Here is a 26,698-nt window from a genome sequence, read left to right as displayed (position 1 = left end):
GGCCTTCTATCTCTTCCTGGTAGGCTACTCATTCAAAAATATGTACGTGAGCACGCACTAAGTGAGAGGAGCGTGCCAAGCAGTGAGGGTGTTAGGTCATGCATGCGAGGGGCTCCCAGGAAGTCAGAGAAGCCAACAGTCCAGTAAGAATTTGCCATCAGTGAGGTATGGGCAGCCTACAGAGAGGAACTAGTTTTGCTCTGAGAGGCTCTGAAAGAGACTGCTTCAAGCACTCAGAAGGATCAAATAAAATAAAGACTTGTCTTCCTGGGAAGGAGGTGAAGCCTGTGAGAGTTTTCAAACTTCTTAAGCACTAGAGATTGAGACACTGTTTCTTTTGATAGGCTACAGCCATGCTGATGATAAGAAGGCTGTGGAGGCAGGAAAGGGGAAGAACAGCAGATCCTTGGCAAGGACAGGAGCTGCCGGAGGTGAGGAAGGGCAGCCCCAGGAGAAAGGGCAGAGAAGCGAATGGAAGAACAAGGCAGGCGGATGGTTTAACTGGTTACCACCTACTGGCTTCAGCTCAGAAAGTTTCTCTGCTGAAGCTGGGGGAACTTGGGGAGAATAAATGTGACCTGATATCGCTCTGCAAAGCTACGACCATGATGCTCCCCTCTCCCTGGGTGACATAACTAACTCCCAGTAACCTCCTCGGACCAAGATGTTATGGTCGCCACTGAATGCCATAACTAATTCCAACCTTATCTCCCGGCACATCCTCTGGTTCTACTCCAGGTTATTATCGGAGTGACTTTACTCAAATATAGCTATCATTACCACACTGTCCAATGTGAAGACTCAACATGTGGCTTCATGTCACATTTGGCTGACATTTCTGATACTCACTCATGTAGATTTTAAGAGCATTAGTGACTTAGTCCCTCTCTACACCTCCACACTTCACCCGCTGCCAGTCTACCCCAACTCCCTCTGCTCCGCCACCTGCGTGGTATTCAAACCCCCAAAAAAGCACAGAGCTGCCACTCCTATGGGTGTGGCCTTTTCCTGCACGTGACACTCTTTCCTCCCTGAACTCCCTTGCTCACCTAACTATCCTTCCATCTTCCTAGCCTTACTTCAAATCCTTCTGACAAAAGTCTCTCGTGACTGTCTAGGCTGGGGAGACCTGATGCATTTATGAACAGCCACCTTCCCCAAGGACTGAATGCTCTCTGTATGCTTTCTGAGAGAGCCACCTTCCTCAAGGACTGAATGCTCTCTGTATGTTTTCTGAGAGAGCCACCTTCCTCAAGGACTGAATGCTCTCCGTATGCTTTCTTTCTGAGAGAGCCCACTGGCTCTGTAACTACATCCCCAGAGATTCCAATTCATCTGTTGAAGCTGAAAGGAATGCATAAGAGGACTTCAGAAAGTAGGGGGAGAAGAGCAGGCGTGAGCACTCAGGTGTGCCCACCACCACAGGGGTGCCACCTTCCCCGATAGGAAGGGCTAAAACTGAGCGGAAGCCAGCCCTTCCCCATGGCCCCGTCATCTCCCGTCAGATCCCTCGGCTGTGGGAGAGTGTCTGGTGCAGTACCTTTGACTCTGCGTCCTCCCGTTCTCTGGTTACTTCTCTCTTTATCATCTCCTTCTCCAAAGCCCTCTTGTCTTGCTGAGAGGCAAGCTCCTTCTCCAGTCTTTCTGTCTGCCTCTCCAGCTCACTCTTCAGCTGCTCACACTGGATCAAAGCCTGCAGACGAGAGCGAGGAGTGGGAAGCATAGCAGGGAGAAGTGAGGCAATGATACCCTCTCTTATTTAAGATTGTTCAAACCCTGTCTCTAGTCCACTTGGATGACTGCTCACCAACACTACTGATTGTCATAGCAACACCCTGATGTCACACTTACTCACAGGTTTCCATCTCACAGTTGAGACTACAAGACTGGGCAGCTGGAGAGTTCTTGGTGGCCTTGATGGTGGCCTTAATGGTGGCCACAGAATACTCAGAATTTGAAAATAAGTTCAGAAAAGCTAAGTGCCTTGGTATTTTTAGTTGTGTGGCATTAGCACTTCATGGAATACACAGGAAAAACATACTAGTATCTCACTTTTAACTCTTCAAAATAGACAAATAAAAATTTAAAACAGACGCCAAATTCTGTATTTTATTATGCACAGGCATTCATTAACACTCTCTTAACACCGTGTCCTTACTATAACTAACATTTAGTTCATTCCCTTAAACATGCTCGGCTCGCTGCCTACTGTTCTCAGGGTGGACCATCTTACACCATCAATAAAAGTTAAGAATTGAAAAAAAAAAAAACCCACAATTTTCCTTTGAGCAAAATTCCCCACTGTTTTCCAGAGATCAAAACTCCCTCAATTCCTGAAGGGGTTGACATCTCACAGTCAAAAACCCTGACCCAGAATTGTTCCTATCTAAAAGAACTGCAGGGACAAAACGATAGAGAAGAGAATGAGGGAAAGGCCGTCTAGTGACAGGCCCAAATTGGGATCCATCTCAAGGGGAAGCTCCAGAGCCTGACACTATTACTGATGTTATGATGTGCTGACAGACTGGAGCCTAGCATGGCTGTCCTCTGAGACATTATACTGATGGTATGGTATGCTGACAGACCGGAGCCTAGCATGGCTGTCCTCTGAGAGGCTCAACAAGCAGATGACTGAGACAGATGCAGATCCTTATACCCAACCATTGGACTGAAGTCAGAGGACCCTGTAGTTGAATTAGGGAAAGGCTGGAAGAAGCTGAGGAGGAGGGTGACCCCATAAGATGACCAACAGTCTCAACTAACATGGACCCTTGAGATCTCTCAGACACTAAGCCACCAACCAGGCAGCATACATAAGCTAGTGGTCCAAGGCCCCCAACAGACACATATACAGCAGAGGACTTCCTGGTCTGGCCTTAGTGGGAGAAGAGGCACCTAACCCTTGAGAGACTGAGGCTCCAGGGAGTGGGGAGGTATAGGGTGGGGAAGCATCCTCTGGAAGACAGGGGGAGGAGGAATGGGATGAGGAACTGTGGGAGGGAAGATGGGGAAGGGGTGGTGACAGAATTGTAAGAAACAAAAGTAATAAAAAAAACCTCCCTCACTTCCTTTGGCCACATTCATAATAATACCATTATCTATAATGTCCAACAATGAAGCAGATCCACAAACTACATAGAAGTCTCAATCAAATTACCTTCTAATGGCATCTCAGTCCTTTGGCATTTGTCTATGCCTACAGCACTGGCCCAACCCAGCTCTCACAAAGCTCACAAGCTATATGATTATACTTTGGACAGTCTAGAATGGTTAAGATAGGAAAACCCACAAGTGAAAGTTCATACTGGTAATGATGTGGAGCAAGGGAACACTCCTCCATTGCTGGTGGAAGTGCAAACCTGTACAGCTACTTTGGAAATCAATATGGCAGTTTCTTAGAAAACTGGGGATCGATCTACCTCAATACTCAGCTATACCACTCCTGGACATACACCCAAGGGATGCTTTATCCTACTGTAAAGGATTCTTGCTCAACTACATGTATAGCAGCCTAATTTGTAATAGCCAGAAACTGGAAACTACCTAGATGTACCTCAACCAAAGAATGGACAAATAAAATGGGTTATATTTACACAATGGAGTATTACTCAACTGATTAAAAAAAAAGAATAATATCATAACATTTGCAGGCAAATGGGTGGAATCATTCTTGGTGAGATGATCCAGACCCAGAAAGTCAAACATGGTATGTCTTCTCTTCTAAGTGGATATTCCAGGGAGGGAGCAGGAATGAGATCTCCCTAGGAAGGATATTGTGGGGTAGAGACAGGAATGGGAGGGATCAAGTAAGAGGAAGATGGCGATAGAATGTATTGGAGAGACAACTGGAACTGCGGGGTGTATTGGGGAGATAAAAATCTACTACAATGGAAACTCCAAAGAAAGAATCTACTAAGGTGGCCCTAACTTAGCAACTGGGAATATAGAACCTGCATCGGCCATCTTGTGTAATCAAGCAAGACTTCAGGAGAGGAACTGGAACAGCAAGCCAGCCACAAAACCTTTGACCTACAATCTGTCCTACCTACAAGATGTGCTGTGGTGAAGATGGCTCAGAAACTGGGCCAATAGCCAACCAATGTCCAGTCCAGCTTGAAACCCATGCCATGAGAAGGATCCCACCCCGACACTGTCTGGAAGTTCAGGAACCAGAGGCTGGGTGGCCCAGACCTAGGACACAACCAAACACAACCTAATAATCTGCTGTACTCCTAGAGCAGAGCCTATCGTAACTGTCATCAGAGGCCAGCACCTGACAGAAGCAGAGGCAGAGACCCACGGCCTCACAGTAGGTGCAGCTTGCAGAATCCTGCAGAAGAAGGGAAGAAAGGATTGCAGGAGCCACACAGGGCAAGCACTTCACAAGAAACCCACAGAATCACCAGGGAAGCCTGCACAGATCTGGCCTAGGCTCTCTCCTCACACATGTTACAGGTGTGTAGCTTGGTCCTCGTGTGGGTGTCCTAAGAGCAGGAGCAGAGGCTGTCTCTGACACCTGTTTTCAGGACCCTTTTCTCACCACTGGGTTGCCTCATCCAGCCATTATGTGAGGGAGGTGCCTAGTCTTATTGCAACTTGCTATGACATGTTTGATTGATATCCCTGCGAGGCCTGTCCTTTTCAAGAAGGACTCGGAAGAGGAATAGTGAAGGGGGAGGAGTTGGGGAGAGGAAAAGAGGGAAAACTATGGCTAGGATGTAAAATATGAGAGAAAAAAATTAAAAATATTTGAAAATAAAAATAAAGCAGATGAACAAACCGCACAGTCCCATTTGTTGAAGTGGAGGTGGAAATCGTCTTGGTGAACACCATTGCTGCACACCGTAGTCATGCCCTCTGCTAAAAGCAGAATATACACAGAAAACATCTAGGATATGCGGAAAACACTCCTTCCTTCAGCTAGAAGGGAATCTCTTTCAGGTCTTTCTTTTGGAAAGTTTCTGTTATCCTACGGTAAGAGCGCCAATTTCAAATGTGTCTGGTTAATCAAAACCAAGTACAATTTGGTTTTGACTAAAAGCAGTTCTCCAAAGGAGTTAGCCCCAAGTTAAATCCTAGCTGAATGCCTTAGAAATTAGGAAATTTTAAATTAGATTGTAAGAGAAATGAGAGTGAATTTTTTCCATAACTGAATCTCTTGTAGCCTGAAATACTAGGGAATACTGAATTCTGTGCAATTGTGCTAGTACTAGTAATTTTCTACTAATCTAGTAAAAGAAACCAACCCAGTAACTTTTACTGATATAATGAATACTACTGGTACAAGTAAACAGAATCAGTATATTCAAAGAAATTCCCAACTGAACAAAAACTTAGGCATTAACATCATTAAGTATGAGAATAGTAAGAACACCTGAGAGCCCAGCCACTCCAAACACCAAGAGGGAAAGAATCCAGTTTTTTGCAGGAACCGGAGGAAATGGTCCTCACAGTGGCCTAGCAGGAGGAAGGTTCGGTGGAAAGCACCAAGTGGAGCAAAGGGTGCTGATGACTGACTGCTGTACCTGAGGCTTCTGTCTTCTGACACTCACCAGCAGGAGGAGGAGGACTGAGGAGCAATGAGTAACCCTTAGGTTACAAAGACTCCATTGGTGATGGAGTCTGTCACTTGGTATGTAACCAAGTTCACACATGTTAACAGATTTCATTTCATATACTTTTAAACTTTTTAACATTTATACTTGGTTACAATAATAGAAACAGTAAAATTTAGTAACACATGAAAATAAAAAATTTAGTCACATATGCATATATGTATACGTGTGTGTGTGTGCGTGTGTGTTTGTGTGTGTGTGTGCGCGTGCACACATGTGGAAGCCAAAGTCTTCCTCAACCACATGTCTACTTTAATTTTTGAGACGTGGTCTCCCACTTGACCTGGAGCTTACCAATTAGATTGACTGGTTGGCTATCATGCCCCAGAGGTCCTCCTGTCTCCCCCTCCCCAGCAGATCCTCCTGTCTCCCCCTCCCCAGAGATCCTCCTGTCTCCCCCTCCCCAGCAGATCCTCCTGTCTCTCCCTCCCCAGCAGATCCTCCTGTCTCCCCCTCCCCAGCAGATCCTCCTGTCTCCCCCTCCCCAGCAGACCCTACTTCAGGCCTCAATGCTTGGGCAGCAAGCATTCACCTTACCCTGGGACCTAAGTCAGGGAGCTGGGATCCCTGAGCTCTAAAACTGTCTCTCTAGAAGGGGACCTCCCCCAAGGCTTAGGAATTTCTGACCTTATTATAGAGTATTTGCAGGATGCTAGTCCTTGTCATTCAAGGGCTCCCATTCACTCATTTTCTAGCACCACAGCTGATGCTAAGACGACCATGTCCTAGGGGGCCTGCACCCTACTTTTCCTGGGGGATCGGGTGTGGTAGGTTCTCCTTTTCCTTACGCGGTGGAAATGGCTGCCAGCCTTGAGGACCTGAGAAATTACGCTTCCCCAACCCAGTGGATTCCACTCATGTTGCTTCCTTTGTAGTCATTTCATGCTGTTCCTATAAACATTTATTTCAAAACATACCTTATTGGACTTTGTATTTCTATTTCTAGTTTTATTAAGCCAAAGGATAAAAATTACTATTATAAAGAAGTCAAACATCTTCCACAACAAAACTGACATCTGTCAACTGAAGTTTTAAACCAGGAAACCCATTTTATGGCATCTCTAATCTCCCTCCCAACTGTTAGTTTCCTAGAAATTCCAGTAGAAGATTCATGGATAATAAATTAATATACTACAATGATTTATTGTTTATTGTTAGTGAACATAAAATTTAAAACTTATAAATATGAATTTATTTTTCTGAAGCAAAGCCCCTTAAATAAAAATAACTATCAATACATTTAAGATTCTTACTTATGAATAAAACACAGTATTGCTTTTAATTTATAAAGACTTGCTTACCAGAAACATCAATAAGCCTACACTGAGACTATGCATAGTCATGCATCGGTCCATGTTCTGAAAAATGCATACTATATCATTTTACACTTACGTAAGCCTAAATGTTGTAGGTCATGTCACTGCCTCTAAAGCAAACAGGAGATACACTAAGTATGAGGTGAATGAGGCTGCTGCTGCTGTGATCCTACACTACACACACACAGAAGGAGTACAGTCTAAAATAATGATGAGCAATACAACACACATGAAGGCTTTTTATCACTGAGGTTATATATAATATATAACCACATATGCCACATTCTGATGCAACAGCAGGCTTGCAAACCCCAGCATCGCCACAGACACGGCTGCGAGGACCGCAGTCCCCCTGGCTGAGGGAATATGGTGCACTGACAGCTTGGTTTTGTTTTGCAGTAGACACTGCTTCAAGGGGCATGACTGCCATGCCCGAAGTGGACTCCAGTGGTCAATGCTTTCCTGGTCTTTTTTCCACTCCAAATTTCTTATTCCTGCTTTTTTTTTTTTTTTTGCTTCTATCAAAATCCAGGACAGAGAATAAAAGAGAAATGTTTAATGTTTTAAAAACATTTACTGAACCTTCTATGTTGCCATTTGTAAAGATAACCTTCATCGGAATGTTCTTTCATTTCTCCTGTGCTCATTGACTTTCCTAAGCCCGTGCCTGTGCACATCGCTCAGCCACTTCACTCCTGAGACAGGCAGACAGGCAGACAGACAGACAGACAAGCAGGCAGGCAGGCAGCCTGGGAACCTTTGCTATCTGTCCCTTGAATTTTTATCCACACATTCTACCTGCACTGATTCCCAGATTATACTTTTTTTCTCCTTAAAAAATCATCTCCAGTTGTAGTAAGTTACATTTTTCAAGTAAAGTCCTTCACTGACCACTTGGTATGCACTAAAAACTTCCTAAGGAACTAGCCCAGAGTCACATCACTAAGTTCATCAGGGACAGTTCCAGTGTTCTCCTCACCCAGATGGAAAAAATATACGGCTTTCAAACAGGAAATAATTTGCCCAAACCACAGATATAGAAAAGTGGAACACAGGCCGTTGCTGGATAGTACTTCCACACCATTAACGGAAAACAACATTACGGTCTTCTCATGCCTGATATTTGTTTTTTTATAAACAGGCCAGGAACTTCCACAACCTCTAGAAGGGTAAACAGTGATACAAGGCAAGGCCGGCTAACTTGTATGCAATACAAACAATGACCACGAGGTGGCAGCAGACACCAAGCAACTACCTTGGGTTAAAAAGTGCTTCTACACTGAAAATATCCACACTCTAATACACCCCGAAAGCAAGATTCTTGTCTTCTCAGAACTTTAGGTAAAAACTCAGACTTCAACATCGTGTTAACCACATTTCAATTCTGTGTGACTGCCAGGTGCGCAGCACACAATGCCTGCCTCACACACTTTTTTTTTTTCTTTGTTATAAATTCTTCTCTCATACCACATCTCAACCACAGTTTCCTCTCCCTCCACTCCCCACAGTCCCGTCTCCAATCTCCCCTCCACCACAGATCCTCTCTTCCTCCTTTTTCCTTCAGAAAAGAGCAGGCCTCCCAGGGATATCAACTGGACAGGGTATAACAAGATACAGGAAGGCTGCACACAAACCCTCATACCTAGGCTGGTTGAGGTAACCCAGTAGGAGGGGAAAGACCCTAAGAGCAGGCAAAAGACTCAGCGACTCCCACTGTTAGGAGTCCCACAAAGACTCTAAGCTAAACAACCATAGCATGTACGCCGAGGACCTAGAGCAGACTAACCCTAGCCCTTGCAGGCTCCGTGCCTGCCTCTCCAGTCTGTGCGGCCTTGTAAACCATGCTTAGCTGACTCTGTGGGCCATGTTCTCCTGGTGTCCTCCACCCCCAATTCTTCCTCCTGCTCTACCATGGGGTTCCCTGAGCTCTGAGGGTAGGGACCTGATGGAGATCTCCCACTGGGGCTATCTCTAATGTGTGGCTGTGGGTCTCTGCCATCTGCTGCCATCAGCCGCCGGATGAAGCCTCTCGGAGGATAGCTGAGCTAGGCACCAATCTGTGGCCTTGGTAATTCTCACCCATTAGTTTAAAAAATTACCAATTGTCTAATACCACATGTATTTTTAAAACTACTAATTTCCCTTCAATAACCATTAGCTGGGAATGACGATGCAAATGGCACATGAGAAACACAGTGTTACATGTATAGTCCCTCAGTGGGGACGGCTACAGAAAGCCACCAAGACTTTGTGTAACAACAGTGAAGCTCAGAGGAGCAGAGATTCATTCAAACAGGAAACGGGAATGTCTACAAAGACAGCCACTGCATTGCGCATCCTCTGAGGATCAAGTATGCCACCTATGCCATGGGTACCGCAGCTGGCACTGGCTCAGAGAGCTCAGGAAAACGCTCAGTTAGAATTTTGGGTTTTTTTTGATGAGAAAAGACACATGATTTCAATTTATCTGAATTTGTTAACATTTAAAAACATATTTTAAGTAAATAGAATTAAATCACATTCTTGTTTCCCTTTTGTACCCCAACTCCTCCCAGAGACCCCCCTTCAATACCTACAATACTTTTTTGTCATATTCTTTAAAATTTATAAAATATTATAATAAAAATGAGTATTATAAAAGTTGTTTGATATAAAACAATCAATTTAACAGTCTTATGTAGATGTTTATCTACAGCAATACTGAAAATACATACATTTTTCTCAATATAAATTTTAAATAACTCCAAACATATTAACTGTATATTTTAAAATAATACATCACTACTAGTATTTTCTTAAATGAACATAAATATATAAAGTCTTTTTGTTTGTTTGTTTGTTTTGTATTTAGTAGAGCTTAAAATCTTGGCTTTTACTGTGGTATAAGCCCAAAATAAGAACAATTTTTAGGCATTGTATTTCATTGTAATAAGGCTGTACTTCAATGACCCTCACATCACCAAAGGATTTTACCTCCATCATAGCTAAGCTGAGACTTGACAGTTCTGCTGCACCAAGGAATGAATTGTAGGCACGATTTTTGGATACAGACTTCCTGCTATGGTCAAAGCTATTTGACTTGAGTGTCTTCATTCTCAGTCCACAGAGAACAGGTTATATTCATTTAAGAAATGGTGTGTATATTAAGATGGTCTATCCTTGAAGTCATTCACCAACTGTTTCAATGAACAATGGTTCTGCTTGGAGGGTAGCACAGACATTAGGTGAGGGTAAGAATCTGGTTCATTAGCTGTGATGATTTTGAAAAGTATTCATCTCAGAAAGAGTAACTTATAAAGTCCTCTTCTTCAAACTTCATACAAGAGTTACAAACCTCAAGCAAAGCATTCAGTCTCACTCTTTGTTGTTCTCTTACAAGCCACCTCCCAAGTTAATTGTCTACATTTCTTTTGGCTATATAAATACTTTTAAAATATGTAAGCTGTTCCGAAAACCATAGTGTAGTGTAAAAATGTGAAATAAACAATACTACTAATAGAGAGGCTGAGATAGGAGAAGCAAGATTTCAAGACCATTATGTGGTACACAGCAAGACACTGTCATGTACAAACAAGCTGAAAGTGTATATAGATTGTACAATGTTGGACCTATTTCTCCAATTACCAAATTAGAGAGACCATTGGATGACAATCAACAAATTTCTAATTCCTCATGTTTTTGGATTTCTATCGATTAGGATATGTTGGTAATATTAATTTTCATATTAAGATATTAAGAAAAGTAATTGTTACTTCCTATTGTTTTTGTTGTAAAAGGTGGAATTAGGTTGGTGTGGGTTTGTTGAAAGACTACTTTCTTGCTTCTTCTAGGGTGTAGTTTTGCTCCTTGTGCTGGATCTGCACAAAAGAGTGTGGTAGAAGATAGCTCTCGGACACTTAGAGAAAGGCCATGCTGAAGAATTATCTCTTACTATATATACTTCAGTAGAGGGATTCCTAGGGGAGTCTTTACAATCCAGAAAACCTAAGACAGTGCAAAGAGCACACTGGAACTGGGGGCGCAGGGGAGCAGTCAGGAGGAGGCTACTGCAATAGCCTGTGCGCATGGTTTGAGAGCATATAAAGGCTTGGGGCACAGCAGAGTGTGGGAGGTGGACGGTGTGTGCATTGGGGACTGGAGTCATGGCGACGTGTGGGGAGGGCTGAAGATAGTGTAAATGCTGTAAGTCTGAGTTGCTGGTGAGATAGTCTTAGTGAGCAAACCGACAGCAAAGATGTGGTAGAGGGAAAGTAGGGCTGTGCGCAAGGTGCTCACAGCAGACGCAGCTCAAGGGAGAGCAGTGACAGGGAAACCCACATCATGTTCAGTAGACATGGAGGAAGGAGGAATGAATCCCAAGAGAATCGGGCACTGTGGCAGGCAGGACTAGGAAGCCACATTTTAGCTCACAGAGCCACAAAGCAAAGATCCACAGGAGGACGGAGCCAGGACGAAGCAAGGCAAGAGGACTGCTGTGAAGACAGGAGAGCTGACACCCGCAAAGCTACTGGGTGTGGGTGAATGGAATGAGGACAAAATGAGGGAGGCCCTGGAGTGGTAATGAGGAAGTGAGCAATTCAATACGAACACAATCTAGAAGTTGCTGAAAGCCCGACTGCACTTGACCACGAGTGATAAGAACATTGCCTGGACAGACACCACCAAAATGACAGGGACACAAGGTTGGGCGAGGCAGATGCTGCAGGCGCAAATAGCCGGGCCAAGCCAAGATGCTCAGGCTTCTTAGTTTCACTGAGGCTAATTCTAAGTTATAACTTTGAAACTCTCGTTTACGAGTGGATGCTACAGATGATGGTAGCAAGGGAGTTTTTATTTCTGAAAACACATAAGAGGCAATTTTGGCTCAAGGAAAATTTGCAATTATGGGTTTTTGCAATTATGAACTTTTACTAGCATTGTAAAATGCCCATCCTGATAACATAAAGTAGTCTTCTATTCAATGGGAGTAGACTACATTTTAAGTGATACTAAGGGACTTTATAATAAGTGTCTGTGTACAATAAAATATAGCACTTAGTATCTGTAGAGTGGGCTTGAACTATCCTAGATAAAAGAAGATGCAATTGCCTCACTTCTCCCTGCTATGCTTCCCACTCCTCGCTCTCGTCTGCAGGCTTTGAACCAGTGTGAGCAGCTGAAGAGTGAGCTGGAGAGGCAGACAGAAAGACTGGAGAAGGAGCTTGCCTCTCAGCAAGACAAGAGGGCTTTGGAGAAGGAGATGATAAAGAGAGAAGTAACCAGAAAGCGGGAGGATGCAGAGTCAGAGGTACTGCACCAGACACTCTCCCACAGCCAAGGGATCTGACGGGGAGATGACGGGGAGATCGCAGTGGAGAAGAGCTGCTTTGGCTCAGTTTCAGCCCCTCCTGACAAGGGAGGTGGAGCGGAGCTCCTTCCACCCCAGGCAGGGGAAGCCATGGACGCTCCTTTAGACCTTGAGAGATGCTTGGGGTCAGAAGTGAAGCTAGACTAAAACATGCAGGCCCTGCCTGTACCTATCTGTCCACAGTAAAACTATCTGTAAACAAGATATGTGCACACCAGTCCCAAAGCATTTTCCCACACTGTCCTGCACTCTCTGAGTAGTGGCAGAACAGAAATATTTACAGAAGAATAAGAACTCTCCAAATAGTAAGGTTTTTTTGTTTTGTTTTGTTTTTTTAATTAGAGAAGTCAATATTTGTGGCCTAGCATCTGTTTTGTGTGTTTGCAATTAGTTGAGTTATGAAAAATAATCAGAGAAACACACACGTGGAGAGTGGCTGTGCGTTATAGCCATTCTCAGCCATGAAGACTTGCCTTGGTCTTTTCGAAGTTGGCTTCCTCTGTCATCTGCACAGCTTGCTTCACCTGCTTATAGGCACTTGTCTCTCTCTCCTGCACTTCTGCCAAGCTGCTCCGCACAGAAACTAGCACAGACATTAAGTCGTCTCTCTCTCTGTTAGCACAAAAAGAGAACACTCCAGGTAAGACATGAGCATGTGTCACGTACTCGGAAGTCAGAAGAAAGGAAAGCACTGGTGTGTATTAGAAGTGCACGGGGAGGGGGCGATGGCCTGCTCAGCACGCATCAAGCACAACCCAGAGAATGACCCTCTGTCCTCCTTCGGCAAGTGGCCGGCAGTGTGGCAGAAAGACTGAGGCGTTCCAGGCAGGACCACATCTGCATGAGACAATACCCTTCTGTGGAAAGGACTGGCACATGTAGGACCATAGAGTGAAGCCTCTGCAAAAGGGAAAGACTGAGAAAAGGGAAACGAGGGAGCTTGGACAAGTGAGCGAGTTTGGAAGACTGTGCACACATCAGAGGCAGCTTTACAAATGAGGAAGTGCATGGTAAAGATTTACAATATTTGAAGAGAAACTGTGGTCTCACTCCTTAGCAGGCAGGGGTGGGGTTCAAAGGCTGTGCCATGCTGTCTACGCTGGCTTGCTTGGACTGGTAGAAGCACTTCCTTTTATGTCTTTTCCATGGCCTCATTTTCATCTTCCCCCAACCCCCGTTATATTCTCTGAGCTAGTTATGAACAAAACCGGTAGTTTATTCTGCTGTTTATTTCTGCTTTTAATTTCAGTGGGTATTTTTAGGGGAACCCTCAAGCCCTCCAGTTGACCCTAAAATTGAACAAAATCTTGGCTACCGGTATTGATCCTGGGAAAGCTCCACCAACTCCTAAGCAAGCCTCAGATGTCCACTCAGCTTGAGCTGCTTGTTGGGCAAGCAGAATACCAATGCTGTGACATGTAAAATTAGCAAGGATCCAATTTCACGGGATAAAGAAATTCCATAACAAATTCTCAGGATATTTCGCAACTTATCACTGTACAACAATCCCCAGTAGAGGGGGCTAGAGAGACAGCTCAGGCAGGAGAACTTGCTCTTTGTGAGGACCTGGGTTTAGCACCCACACCAAGTGGTTCCTGAGCAGCTCTACATTCAGTCTCTCAGGACCCAATGCAGCCTCCTAGCTGCCGCAGCCACCTGCACACATACAGACAAGGCAGCACACGTATACGCAAAATAAAAATACAGTTTAAAACTGTACATACCCATGGTGCCAAAGAGAAAGGTGAGGTGGTAAATTTTCTACACATATAAAGCAGAGACAGATGTGCCATCTGTGCACCATCAACATGACCAGCTCTCCCATGCAGGACCAACCTGCTGCCAGATTGTAAACTGTCAGAGAAGAAGCAACTGGAATAAAAAGAAAGGAGAGAAAAGAAAAGAAAAAAGAAGAGAAGAGAAGAAGAGAGAAGAAAAAAGAAGAAAAGAGATGAAAAGCAAACCAAGCATTGAAGAGAGGCTTAGATGATCACAAACACTGATTTTGAATACCCTTCTAAACTAACTAATGGCTCCATTTCACAAATCTCCTGAAGAAAAGATTTTAAACTATCTGTGGAATTTGGAAAACAGCCTCATTTTTAGAAACATGTAATGCTGAACACATTCATAAAAGCTCTTTTTTTGTTAAAAAAAAAAAGACAAATTGTTACAAGTAGCACAAAATTCATGGAATGATGAGGAGCTTCCTGATTTGTTTTAAATTCATGAAAATTACTTAATTTTTATTCTAAGTAAAATAAAAAACAGTAAATGATTCTAATTGAATATTATGAAACATAATTATGTGGGAAAGTAAGAGACTCAAAAGCAGATTTAATCATTCTAAAGTAAGAAAAATGAATGCAAGCAAAACAGAATTTGTACTTATTTGAGTTTCAAAACAAAAGTGTAAATAACATAAAGGGGGACGATACAAATGACAAGGACCTATGAACCTAGAAGAAAATCACTCTTTAAGGATCACAAACCAGTCTGAGAGTCATGTGCTCACCTCCCTGAGAGTTACTGAATAGCAAAACGTTCTAACTCAGTGACATCCTTTATCTGCCCTGATACTACACTATCACAAAGACGAGGTTCCCAGCTCCAAAGAGAATGGCAAGCTGCTCAGTGCATGTAAAACAAGCTAACAGATGCCAAGGCCAAGCGCTAGCACATCTGCTTCTCCTGGGAGACAGCTTTATTCCATTTAGTTTATTTTTCAGGGCATCCTCTATCAAGAGTAGTATTTGTCACATAGTAGATGCTCAACAAAATAAACGACAAGAACATTTGTATGGAGCTGCGAGACGGCTCACTTCAGGGAAAGCGCGTGCTGCAGAGGCTGACAAACTGAGTTCCATGCCAAAAACCTACATGGTAGGAGGAGTTAACCAACTCTGGAGAGATGCTCTCTGACCTTACATGTGTGCCGTGGCATGCATGTGTGCTCACGCAATCGCATGCTCACAAAAATACATGTAAAATTAAAACCATAAATTAAACTACTTTAGAATGGCTTAATCTGTTTGTGAGTCTACTACTTTTCCATATTAAAATAAACTACAAAGCTCACGTGTATGTACAAGTCATCCATAACAGGAAGACTTCATAAGAGATACAAAAAGAGAGTTCCCAGTAATAATGTTGTAAGATTTAAGTGGAAAAGGTCAAGTTATTCTTTAGAAGAGCAAAGTAAAAGTTAGTTCTTCTAGTTCAAGCTGTTTTAGGATATAAATTCATCAACCCTTAAGCCAAAGAAAATCAAAAGATGAGCTCCAAACACAGACATTTCATTAAAATCATCGTTAGGAGATGGACATCTGCACGGAGGGGATGAGCCGCTCCTTAGGAGATGGACATCTGCACGGAGGGGATGAGCCGCTCCTTAGGAGATGGACATCTGCACGGAGGGGATGAGCCGCCCCAGCTTCCAGCATGCCCACAGGAGGTTATGGAGGCCACCCTGGCTTCTGATCCTACACTTAGCACCCCATCTTGCCTTTGGCTGTGTTTCAACTCCACTTCTTATCAAACACTGGATACTCAGGAAACAAAGAGCTCGGGGTGGCAGCCCAGGCTTGTCAGTGGGGAGCCTTGGTTCCTTCTACTCCCATCTTCATCTGCCTGTCACTCTTAGCTAATCTCCCATTTTGCATCCTATACTTTCATCTTGGATCTGGAGTCTACTGGTTATTCAGAAATGTGATGATACCATGGCTAGTGCTAGGCCTGAGGACAGTGGGACACAGTGGAATAGACACATATGACATCGTCTTCTGAGGCAAAGTTCTGCAAAAACTTAAAAACAGCACACGGTGACTCCAGGGTCTCAGCCAGGGAGTTTCCTGAGGAAGCTGAGCCAGCCACATGAATTGAGCTCAAAGTACCCAACAGCCCAGGCAGAGAGCAGTCGGGGTGAAGACGACACACAGAGCACAGCCTGCAGGCCTGCACTGCAAAGGCCTTTGCAAGCACTCACTGTAAGTGTAGCACATCAGAAACTTAACGCCTCCTCAGAGCAGGGAAACCCAGGTGAAGGCCCTGAACAACATCAGCCCTGGGTGTAAAGATACATAGGAGAAGGTTACTTTAAGAAGCATGGATCAATCTCATCTTGAAATGCAGAACTACTAGGAAATAATGCTTTAAGTCACTGTCAATTTTAAGCATTTGCAATACACATCGTTTTAACAAGCATCATTACTCCTGTGTTTAAGGAAAGTCTAGAGGGCTGATGAAACATTTCTCTGTGTCTCATTTTTGGAAAGCTTGCTGCTGTACTGTTTAATGCTGCTGTACTGTTTAATGCCAGCTAGACAGAAGCCTGCTGGACAGAAGCCTGCCAATGGTCACAGAAGGACCAACACCCAGGACTGCACCACTGCAACCATTTCTCCTCAAAAAAAAAAAAAAAAAAAAAAAAAAGTAACCAGGATCTCAAGATTTTTCAACTATCACCTTGAAAACCATTAAAATTTGATCATTGTGAAAGAGAATAAAAGAAATTGATGTTACTTTTACCTACTTTACAGTACAAAGCAGCCTGAATGGAAGGCACTTTAGAAGATTTCAAACCAACTTAAAAAACACAAGCAATATTAACAAATCTTAAGTTACTCACTCTGACCCCCAGTATAAAACACCACAAAAAGCAGGGATGGTCTGGTCCCTGTGTTATGCCCCGCCCTCCCTGTCTACCACACCTCACTCACGGTTCACCTATCCAGAACAGCTCATGCTGGAGTGTGAAAGGAATAGCTGGCGACTGGTTTCACAAGTCCATGTTGCACAAGGTTCGGGCAAGCTTTTTGGATTTATCATATTTAAGGTACAATTCTCAATTTCTACATTAAAACCACGTAGCATGCACTGATGTTAAATACACAAGACTAGAAATCCAAACCAAAAACATGCTGGATGCTTTTCAAAGTCAGTGCCATGCTCAGTAGGCAGTACTGTGCATTAATAAGTTGGAAAGGTCTAAATACCAGATTACACAAAGAGAGCCTTACAATCCATAAAAATAAGAAAAGCAGAAACCTTTCACCCTATTCTCTTGCTGAAGCGGAATATAAGGCCACATTGCTGACACAGCAGAAATGTGAACTAAGTAGGCCAGCACTTCCTCTCAGAGGCTGAAATCAAATATAAGACAACGAAAGCAGAATTCATAACTGACAAGAATCTAATTTCTAAACAAAAGCCAGACATTCGATCAATATAAACACTGTAACCTCCATCAGACACTCAATCAATATAAACACTGTAACTTCCATCAGACACTCAATCAATATAAATCAATGTAACCCCCATTGGACATGTTCTCTACAACCTAGAAGGCCAACACTATAGGGGTGCACTCTGATTTTATTTGTTGGTTGGTTTCAACTAGACTAACTAGTTAAAATGGCCTTTGACATCTACTTATTATAAAATATCATCGTAATTTTTATTTTTCATAATATCTCCATAGAAAGTAGTTACTGTTAATGGGATTAAAGACTGTTTGAAACAAATCTTGAATCCTTGTGGCCCCTTTTCTACTTTTCCAGTGTTAACTACTGTTAAATATCTGATTTGTATTCTTTCTAGTCTTTTTCTCTATATATATGACCCTAGAGAAAATATCCACTATCATATTTGATCTAGAAAATCAAATGGTTTTGTTCTGCTGTTATTGTAGGTAGTTTGATTTACTTTTGAGTTAGACTCACATTAGCCTACATGGATCCTCTATGCTTCTTCACATATGTGTATGTGGATATACAAAGTCTGTGTGAAACTGTGTGTGTGGGTGTGCATATAATTTTTAATTTTTCATGTTTATTTACTGTGTGTGTGTGTGTGTTACACATGTATGTGCCACAGTACCACTGCAGAGGTCAGAGGATAACCTGCAGGACTCAGGTCACTCCTTCCACTATCTGGGTTTCCAGGGACTGCACTTAGATAATCAAGTTCTAGAGCAAGCAGCTTGCTGGCTGAGCCATCTCTCCAATCCCCGATTCTTCCATAAATCAGCCTAGTTGACACACACCACAGTTTAGTTATTCCTTTTGAAGGATACTCAGGCTTTTGCACCCTTACAAATAATGCTACAAAAGCATTCTTTATGCATGCTCCACTGTGTGTACATATGAGCTTTTCTTCATAGGAAACTGTAATGCATAAATTAAATATTACTAGATAGTGCGACATCGTCCTGCTGATTGCATAGTGCCACAGGCAGGGCATGGGAATGCTGGTCTCCGTGGCATCACCCACCATTAGTCATGACCAGTCTGATGGCCCACCATTAGTCATGACCAGTCTGATGGAGTAGGTTGCTCTTAGTTGAGTGACTGTCTTCTGGTAACTGACAGCTTCCTCTCTTACCAGCTCCTTCCCCCTACTCACAGTGCGTCTCACTGTCCTTACTCACAGAACGTCTGCTATGTTTTATTTCAAAACTGCTTACATAATCTATTAGTTAGTTACATGCGGCAAGCATTTTCCCAGTCTTTTACTATAATTTGCAATATCTTATTTTAAGTAAATAAAATCAGTTAAAAGTGTTTTATAGTGTTGGGAATTAAGCCTTGAACATGTGGATCAGTGTCACACTGCTGAGCTACACAGCAAACCTTATGTTCTATGAAACAGGATCCTGCTCTATAATTCAGCCTGTGTTGGGATGCTCGGTTTTAGCCTACTGAGTGCTGTCACGATAGGGTGGGTTACCACGCCCGATGCCCATGAGTTCATTTTTCAATGAGTCAAGGGAATAATCTTCTTGCTGTTTATGCCTTTCACTTTTGCATTTTATGCTTAGGATACAAGTCCAAAGCTATCAGTTTACTTCTAATACTTTTATAGCCTGAATTACATTTGGCTCTTTATACATAATTCAGTTTGTAAAGTACAGTTCTATTCTTTTTTTTTTATCAAATAGAAAGAAAAATTTAATTTCTCTGAGCCACTGTTTTCCAAGTTATAAATGGACAAAATAATACCTGCCTCACCAAGTGCATTTTAAGATTAAGAGAGACTATGCTTTTCAGTTGCCTAGTTCAGGCCTGATCAAATAAGAAAACACACACTATTTATTATTTAGGTAGGAAAAACATTATATATGTATGTGTATGTGTGTGTTTTATTGAATATATGTAAACGCTTTAATAGTAATTCACAACATACTTAACAAAATCAAGACCATCATCTACCAGTCATCCCTACTGGCTAGTCAGGTTCTGTACAGCAGTCAGTACATTAGTCATGTATGGAAGTCAGTTAGCAGAAACATTAAAGCTTCTTATACTCTGAAGAACAGAGGCTTCAGTGTTTAGTATGTAGATATGGCTCGGCAGAAGGATGCTGAGCATTTACAAAGCACTGTATAGATATCATCTCAACTACCGCTCCAAACACCTACAATGCTCTAAAAGTGAGAAAACAGAGGCCCAGAAAGGCTAGATAACTATAATGAAATTACACAGCAAACAGTAGAAGAACTAGACTGTGCATCCAAGGCAGTCGGCATCGAAGCTCTGTGCTCCTGCTCATAAGGTAAAGATGCCTTTGCATAGCTTCCCAGAAAATAGCAAAATAGAAAACTCCATTCAGAGCAAGAAAGCAGAATATCTGCCTGCCTTTAATGATCAGTCATCCCATGTTTGCACACCAGTTCTGCCTAAGGGCTCTCTGAGTGGTAAGCAACCAACCCCTATCTCATCACAAGCAGAGAAGCATGAACACCGAGTGGCCACCAAGGCCGGGGACTCTGAGAGAACCCAGAGCTGAAGCCATAAACAACCACTCAGTGTGGCTCTCAAGTGGACATGATGTATTCCCAAGATGCGGAGGAAAGCACGAAGTCAGCTGAGGACCTAGTGGGTGGGGCTTAGTGAGGGAATAACTCGGAAATAAAAGATGTTCCGGCTTCTGAAATGAGCAGAGCAGACAGAGATGGGACAAGACTGATGAGCACAGGGAAGCACAAACTGCCAGCAGCACTGGGTTCTAGAATAAGCAATGATTTTCAATTTCTACTGAGTGAAATTTTACAGAAGAAAAAAGACTTCCTTCAAGGGAGTGAAACTAGATCACGAGATGCACATGGAGGCCTGTGGTATTTCAGCCTGAGCAGGAATTTGGACAGAGCTCCTTTGTAATCCCCCCCTCCCCAGTCAACCTTCCCCTGCTAGTACTGTGACAGCCACATCCTCTTCCATGATATCAGAATACACTTTGCAACAGGCACATGAAGAAGACGTGCTGATAGCCCATGCTGCCTAAACCACACTGTAAATCCAAGACATGATGCAATCAAGGGGTTCTAATCATACTCGTCTTGTGAAGAATACCATTGAGGCTAGGGTCCCTGAACTGGGTGACCCATGAGCATTTTCTATTTCAATTCTCTTACCTCAAATGAGATTTGAACTAGGAGCTAAAATGACTTGTTCCAGGTGTTTCCCCACAGCTGGCACACCCGACCCTCGCCACACTCTTTCTTCATGGAAGCTACAGTGAATTTAACTGCGTGTGACTCAGCATCAGACCAAAGGACACAATGCCCTTATAGACATACTGTCCTCCGTGGCCAAAGACTCCGGACCCAAGGCACACTTACTTGGTGAGTGTCTCGATGGTCTGGATGTGCACGTTGCTATGTGTCTGAGAGAGAACAGCGTCGTGCTGAGCGCATTTCAAACAGAGGCCACCCACACGGCTGGACGCACTCGCAGTCACAAGAGACTCTTTATGCTTCAATCTTTCCTTAAGATCCTCACAGGTTTTCTGGTATTCAACTAATTCTTTCCTAAGAGAAAGTGAAAATATCCTAGGCTAAGTCCAGGAAACAGCACTAGTACAGAGAGTATCATGACGGCCACACATAGTGTTGAGCACAGGAGACACTTTACACGTGTATCTTGTTAACTCATACCATAACCTTGAAGCACGGGAGAGATTGCTTTATTTTTTGTACTACATTATGAAGTGCTATCAAGTAATTCTAATTTTGATAACATCTGTAGTTGATTAACCACTAAGTCTATCTTAAGAAGCCCACCTCTTGATGTCTTTGGAAATGGCTGACTTCACTTTACCTCAGAAGCATCAGCTGAGATTCCAAGAGGTCGGTCCTCGCCTCGTACGTGAGTTTCAGCCTCTCCTGCAGAACAAGGCAGGAAAGCACATTTTTGCCATGTCTCGTTTTCATAAAAAATTTACATTCTAAGTAGTAACTCAAGTATTTCTCTCTCACCCACAGGAAGATCAAGACTTCAGGAACGCTTTCACTAGATCATTCCAGCTCTGCTGCTTCCGATTCTGAGGTGAATATCAATACAGAACCACTGGGTCCCAAAACTGTGACTGCCTACGATTTTTATTCTCTTTTAAAACTGCACATAGCAAGTCTTACCCTTAAAAGTATGACTTCGCAGAAGGTTGATTATCCCTTAGTAGGTTCATAACAATAAAGTTCAAACTTTAGCAGAATTCCCCATTGTAAGTGAAACATGTTTGGCATGCAATATATACATACTTTGAATAGAAAGGTTAAAAGTTTAGTATCTATCATGGTAAGTCAAATGGAACCCCATCTATAGGCTGACTTTGCATGCAATCTACCATTTAACAAGTACTTTTTAGGTATCTACACAAAGGTACCTCAAACCTCAGCAAGAGCTTATACTCTTGTAAGGAACAGAATGACACATGAGTCTCTGTGAGATGAACAGGAGGGAAAGTGGAATTATAATCCAGTTAAAAGAAATGCATTAGGCTTCTTAGAGCAGGAGTTACGGCTTGAAGATTTAGTCTAAAGGACAGAGTCTAAAGCTATCACACCAGACCGTATCTTTGGCAGCCTGACTGGATCACCAGAAGGTAAAGTGCAACGAGAAGGAGCAGCTGGACGTGGGAGAAACAGGAAAGTGTGGGACACGGGAAGAGGATAAATGTTAGGACACTTGCTTATTCAACCCATGTAGCTGAGGCGCTGGACATGCACTGAAAACTTAGCAGATGGAGTGTGGCATCAGAATCATGGGGGGAAACATTGTTTATAGAGAACTATTTGCAAATACATAGGTAAGAGGTTAGACTGTGAAGCAGACAACCCAGTGATAAATACTGAAATTCATGAGCCACGGGGACAGAAGTTTACAACTGGCTAGATCTGAGATTTAAAAAAGAGACAAAACTCATCCAGGTTTCTGAACTGAGTGATAAAGTGAATGCCAGTGCTAAATATTATTTCAGAACCAGGAGGGAGAAAAAAGAAACTCCCCAAAATGACTCAAGCAGTGACACAAGGGAGCAAACAACAGGACAATAAAGAGAACTCGAAAAGCAAGATGACCACACTGAGTGAAAACCAATGGTACGAATAACCCCGTTAATTAACAGTGGCATAGATACCACATTATAAAACTAACGGCAGGGCAGCTGAGAGCCGGAGCCCAGCGGTGTGCTTCTAAAGGAAACCACTCCAGATGCTAAGATCCAAATGGGTTAAAAGTGAAGGGCAGGAAAGGAGAAATGCCACCATTCTAATGCTAGGTCTAAAAACAGTATGACTTAGTAAGACAGCAAAATCTGCAAGTTCTTTTAATCAAGTGAGGAGTTCAGAAATGAAATATGCAAATAAATATATTTATGATAGCATCCAAACCATGTAAGGACTAGTTCTAATGAAGGGTATTTGAATCCTTTCCTCAGAGGACCTAAAAATAGCCAAGCATGGTGGTATGTATACTCCATATCCACTGCACTTCAGAGGCACAGGCAGCATGATCATGACTTCTAGGGCCCAGATTCTAGGCCTACCTGAAATAGACCATGTCCAGAGCATCCTGAGCTATGCTGAAAGATCCTGTTCCAAGAAAGCCAAAGGCCAGGGATGCAACTCAGCAACGCAGTGCTTTGCCTAGTGGTGCTTGGCCCAAGTTTTAATTCCCAGATTCTCAAAGGAAAAAAAAAACTAATAAAGGTTAAAGATGACTTAAACATATGGAGTTGTATGGAGTTCAAAAGGCTGGGTAAGCCGGGCAGTGGTGGCGAGCGAGCCGGGTGGTAGTGGCGCGCGCCTTTAATCCCAGCCCTTGGGAGGCAGAGGCAGGTGGATTTCTGAGTTCGAGGCCAGCCTGGTCTACAGAGTGAGTTCCAGGACAGCCAGAGCTACTCAGAGAAACCCTGTCTTGAAAACCCAAAAAAAAAAAAAAAAGGCTGGGTAAAATGGTATTTATTATAAGGGCATTAATTCCCAAATAACATATACTTTAAAAAGGCAATCTAAATCAAATCCTACAATGTATTTGGAAATGCAAAAGGCCAAAATAGTAAAGATACACTTTTGGAAACAGAATTACATTCTGTACGACATGGTCTACGATTCAGACTATAATAATCAAAGCAGCTTAGTACGAGCACAATGAAACAGAGACAGAAACAGACCCACTCTTAACCTATGGGAGAGGAGCTGAGATGCAGGGGAGGTTTCCCGGGTGTGTGCTTGTCTTACGTGTGCGAGCTGTTGGGTTGAACTCTCAAAACCACAGGCACAAAATGTAACATGTAAATCATGAAGGCCCAAGACTACCTTTTCAGTAAATAGAACTCTAATATATAAATAGACATATGAGACAAAACCAAAATGTGATCTGTGTGCTTCATATCACACACCAAGGTGAATTCCAGGCAGACTGTACACCTAAAGGAAAAAGGCACAGCTACACACTCCAGATAGTACCTTAGGAAAATATCCTGAGTCAGATAGAAAGGGACGGTTTAAGATACAGAAAGCACTGACAATGAATAAGCAGTGAAATCTTTGTAACTAAAGCCAGCAATTAGCTACCAGAATAACTAAAAAAGTAAGATACTTAGTGAGACTACAAAATTCACTACACATAGTAAAAGCACATATATGTATGTGTGTGCATGTGTGTGTGTGAAAGGCCTTGTACCTGAATATATATATATATATAAACACTCCCCTAAATCAACATATCAAATAAACATAATATAATAAGGAGCAGAAGCATTCTATAGCACACTTTGCTATAAGCTCAAGGGCAGCCTGGGTTCATGACGAGTTCCAGACAAGCCTGGGCTACATAGAGAGACCTTGTATGAAATAAACAAATTCATAAAAAAAAAAAAAAACAAATAAACAAAAACCCCAAGCAATTCACACAAGTTCATTAGAAAAACTGCCAACAAGGTATAAAGAAGGGCATGGACCTCAGGATGAGTCCTGTGCCAAGGACAGGGTATAAACTGGTCAAGAACTACGTGGAAGGCAGTCATTGATAATCAATTCAAGTCAAACACTGACATAGCCTAAGATCAGGAATGTGTGAGGGGCATCCCCACAGACATAATGAATGTTCTCTGCAGAAACAGTCACACAGGCACCAAGCTAGAAGCAACACAAACAAACATGAACACTAGATAAGTCACTTGCGGTGCATTCATTTGGTGGCTGCTCAATGACAATTGTTATGCTTCTGCTACATCCAATAACATGGATAGATCTAGAAATGCAATGGTAGGGAACAAAGACAAATTGTTGCGACATACATGTAATCCCAGCACTCGTGACGCAGAGGCAGGAGGATTGAATTCAAAGCCAGATTTGGTACCACAGTGAGTTCAATGCCACCCTGGGCTATATGAGACTCTGTCCCTAAAAGCCAAACTAAATTTAAGAGAAAGGGGGGTAATAGAAATAGAGAAAGAGAAAGAAAGGGGGCCTAGATAAAAGAATATAAACCATTGTAAGACTCCATCTATATAACCTTTTCTTAATTTGCAAGATTCAAATAGAATGTTCAGTAAAATGTTCTTGGCAAATGTTCATGAAAGTCAGGATGCTGATTAGCTATGCAGTAAAGAGACACTGGATGGCAGGGAACATAGCGAAGATGTACAAGGATGGAAAAAAATCTTGATCCAAAATTTTCGTGAGTACTCTTTCCTAGTAAATCACTAGGCTGTCAACCTTTGAGTACTTTAATGAGTGCATATTGCATTGTGCAGTAAGAATATTAGGGAAGAGGCTGTAGAACTGGTCCATGTGGTATCAAACCTAGTACTAGGTAGCGATCACTTGCAACGGTAAAGTGAGCAGGCTGAATGTGCTATCAGGTGTTAAAGTGAAAATAGGAGACAAGAAAGTGCAGATAAGAATATATTCAACTGTCTGAGAAAGTTGGGAGACTAAAGGAGACAAAAATGTAGGGTCATGAACAGGATAAATTGAAAAAAAAAAAAAAAGCAATGTTTAAGAAACCAGACATCAGACTTAGAAAAGGCTACAAGCAATTGCCTCATGTGCATTCAAAGAACAAAGAGAAACACAGGCAAAGAACTGGAAAAAGCAGGGGATGTTTCAGAAAGGAACCAAGGATAACTCTAGAACAGAAAAAACTCAACAACAGACATGACAAATCCATTGGTGGGGGGAGGGGAGTTCAAGGCTAGATGAGAGCAATTGGAACAGAGAACAACTGAAATGACTAAGGCCAAAGGGCAAAGATGAAGAGTGGCCTGTGATGAGAAGAAACAGGGGTACAGAAGCAGAAGCACTCCACACTCACCAACTCCAGCTTCCATTTATCGGCATCACCAGTGAATGCAGTTTTGCCAGTTTCAGCATCACCGTGAGAAAATGGTCTCTTTGCACTTTCATCCACCCTAGAATCTTCTCGTGTCTTAATCCAAGAATTCTGCATGTTTCCCTAAAATAAAACACATCATTAGTTGCAGCTGACATCCACCATTAAGTAAACATGCAGACTCTAAATGGAATCATGATACTCAGCCATGAGGAGCACGTGCATGCTGAAGCTGTGCTAGACAGTGGGTATTAGAGGGGCAAGTGCCCACACGTGCAAGGAATAATGCAAATATCCAGAGAAGCCTGCATGCCTGTGTATTCAACATTCTCCTTAGAAAACAGACACTCAGGAAACTGACAGTCTTATATTTCCCATACTCCATAGATGCTAATAATCATAGTTGGGAGCATGTTGGACATTTTTGTGTACTTCATATAATTTTCTAAGAGTCCCAAGGATAAAGTGTAAGGATTTGAGCCCTAGGAATCTGCCTGCTGTATGTACATACCTTTTATGGAATGAGAGAGACATGGGTGTTCTCTGCTCTGGATTCCTGATCGTGCTTCCAAAACTCCTGACATTTTTAGAGTGAAAAGGCCATATCTTGGTATGATACTTGGTATTAGTCCACAACTGCCACTACAAGAGTTCCTACGACCTTCATAACCTCAAGTGATGGGAACTTTTATGCTAATAAGATGGCATAGGTTCCTCCAAGGCTTTGTGAAGGGGGCAGGGTTTCTAGAAACCTTGTTAGAAGGGAGAACTCTGAGTCTGAGCCTCCCTGTTCTATGTAAGGAGCCT

General features: G+C 42.7%; 1 protein-coding gene across 4 annotated transcripts in view; it reads right to left on the bottom strand.

Moving 5' to 3' along the window:
• Sdccag8 (serologically defined colon cancer antigen 8) overlaps positions 1-26,698 on the bottom strand; it is a 194,770-nt gene that overhangs the window by 146,471 nt on the left and 21,601 nt on the right. For all 4 annotated transcript variants that reach the window (XR_004123669.1, XR_004123667.1, XR_004123668.1 and 1 more), the window contains exons 6-10: positions 25,874-26,014; positions 21,374-21,438; positions 20,896-21,084; positions 12,752-12,890; positions 1,541-1,693 (exon numbers count right to left, since the gene is read on the bottom strand). Coding sequence is in view for 1 of the 4 variants with exons in the window: in XM_031390771.1 (XP_031246631.1) it covers positions 1,541-1,693; positions 12,752-12,890; positions 20,896-21,084; positions 21,374-21,438; positions 25,874-26,014 (687 nt within the window). In the remaining 3 variants the exon portion in view is untranslated. The remainder of the gene's footprint in view (positions 1-1,540; positions 1,694-12,751; positions 12,891-20,895; positions 21,085-21,373; positions 21,439-25,873; positions 26,015-26,698) is intronic.

Source organism: Mastomys coucha, unplaced genomic scaffold, assembly GCF_008632895.1.
Source record: "Mastomys coucha isolate ucsf_1 unplaced genomic scaffold, UCSF_Mcou_1 pScaffold1, whole genome shotgun sequence".
NCBI lineage: Eukaryota > Metazoa > Chordata > Mammalia > Rodentia > Muridae > Mastomys > Mastomys coucha.
This window is presented reverse-complemented; position numbering and strand designations above follow the sequence as displayed.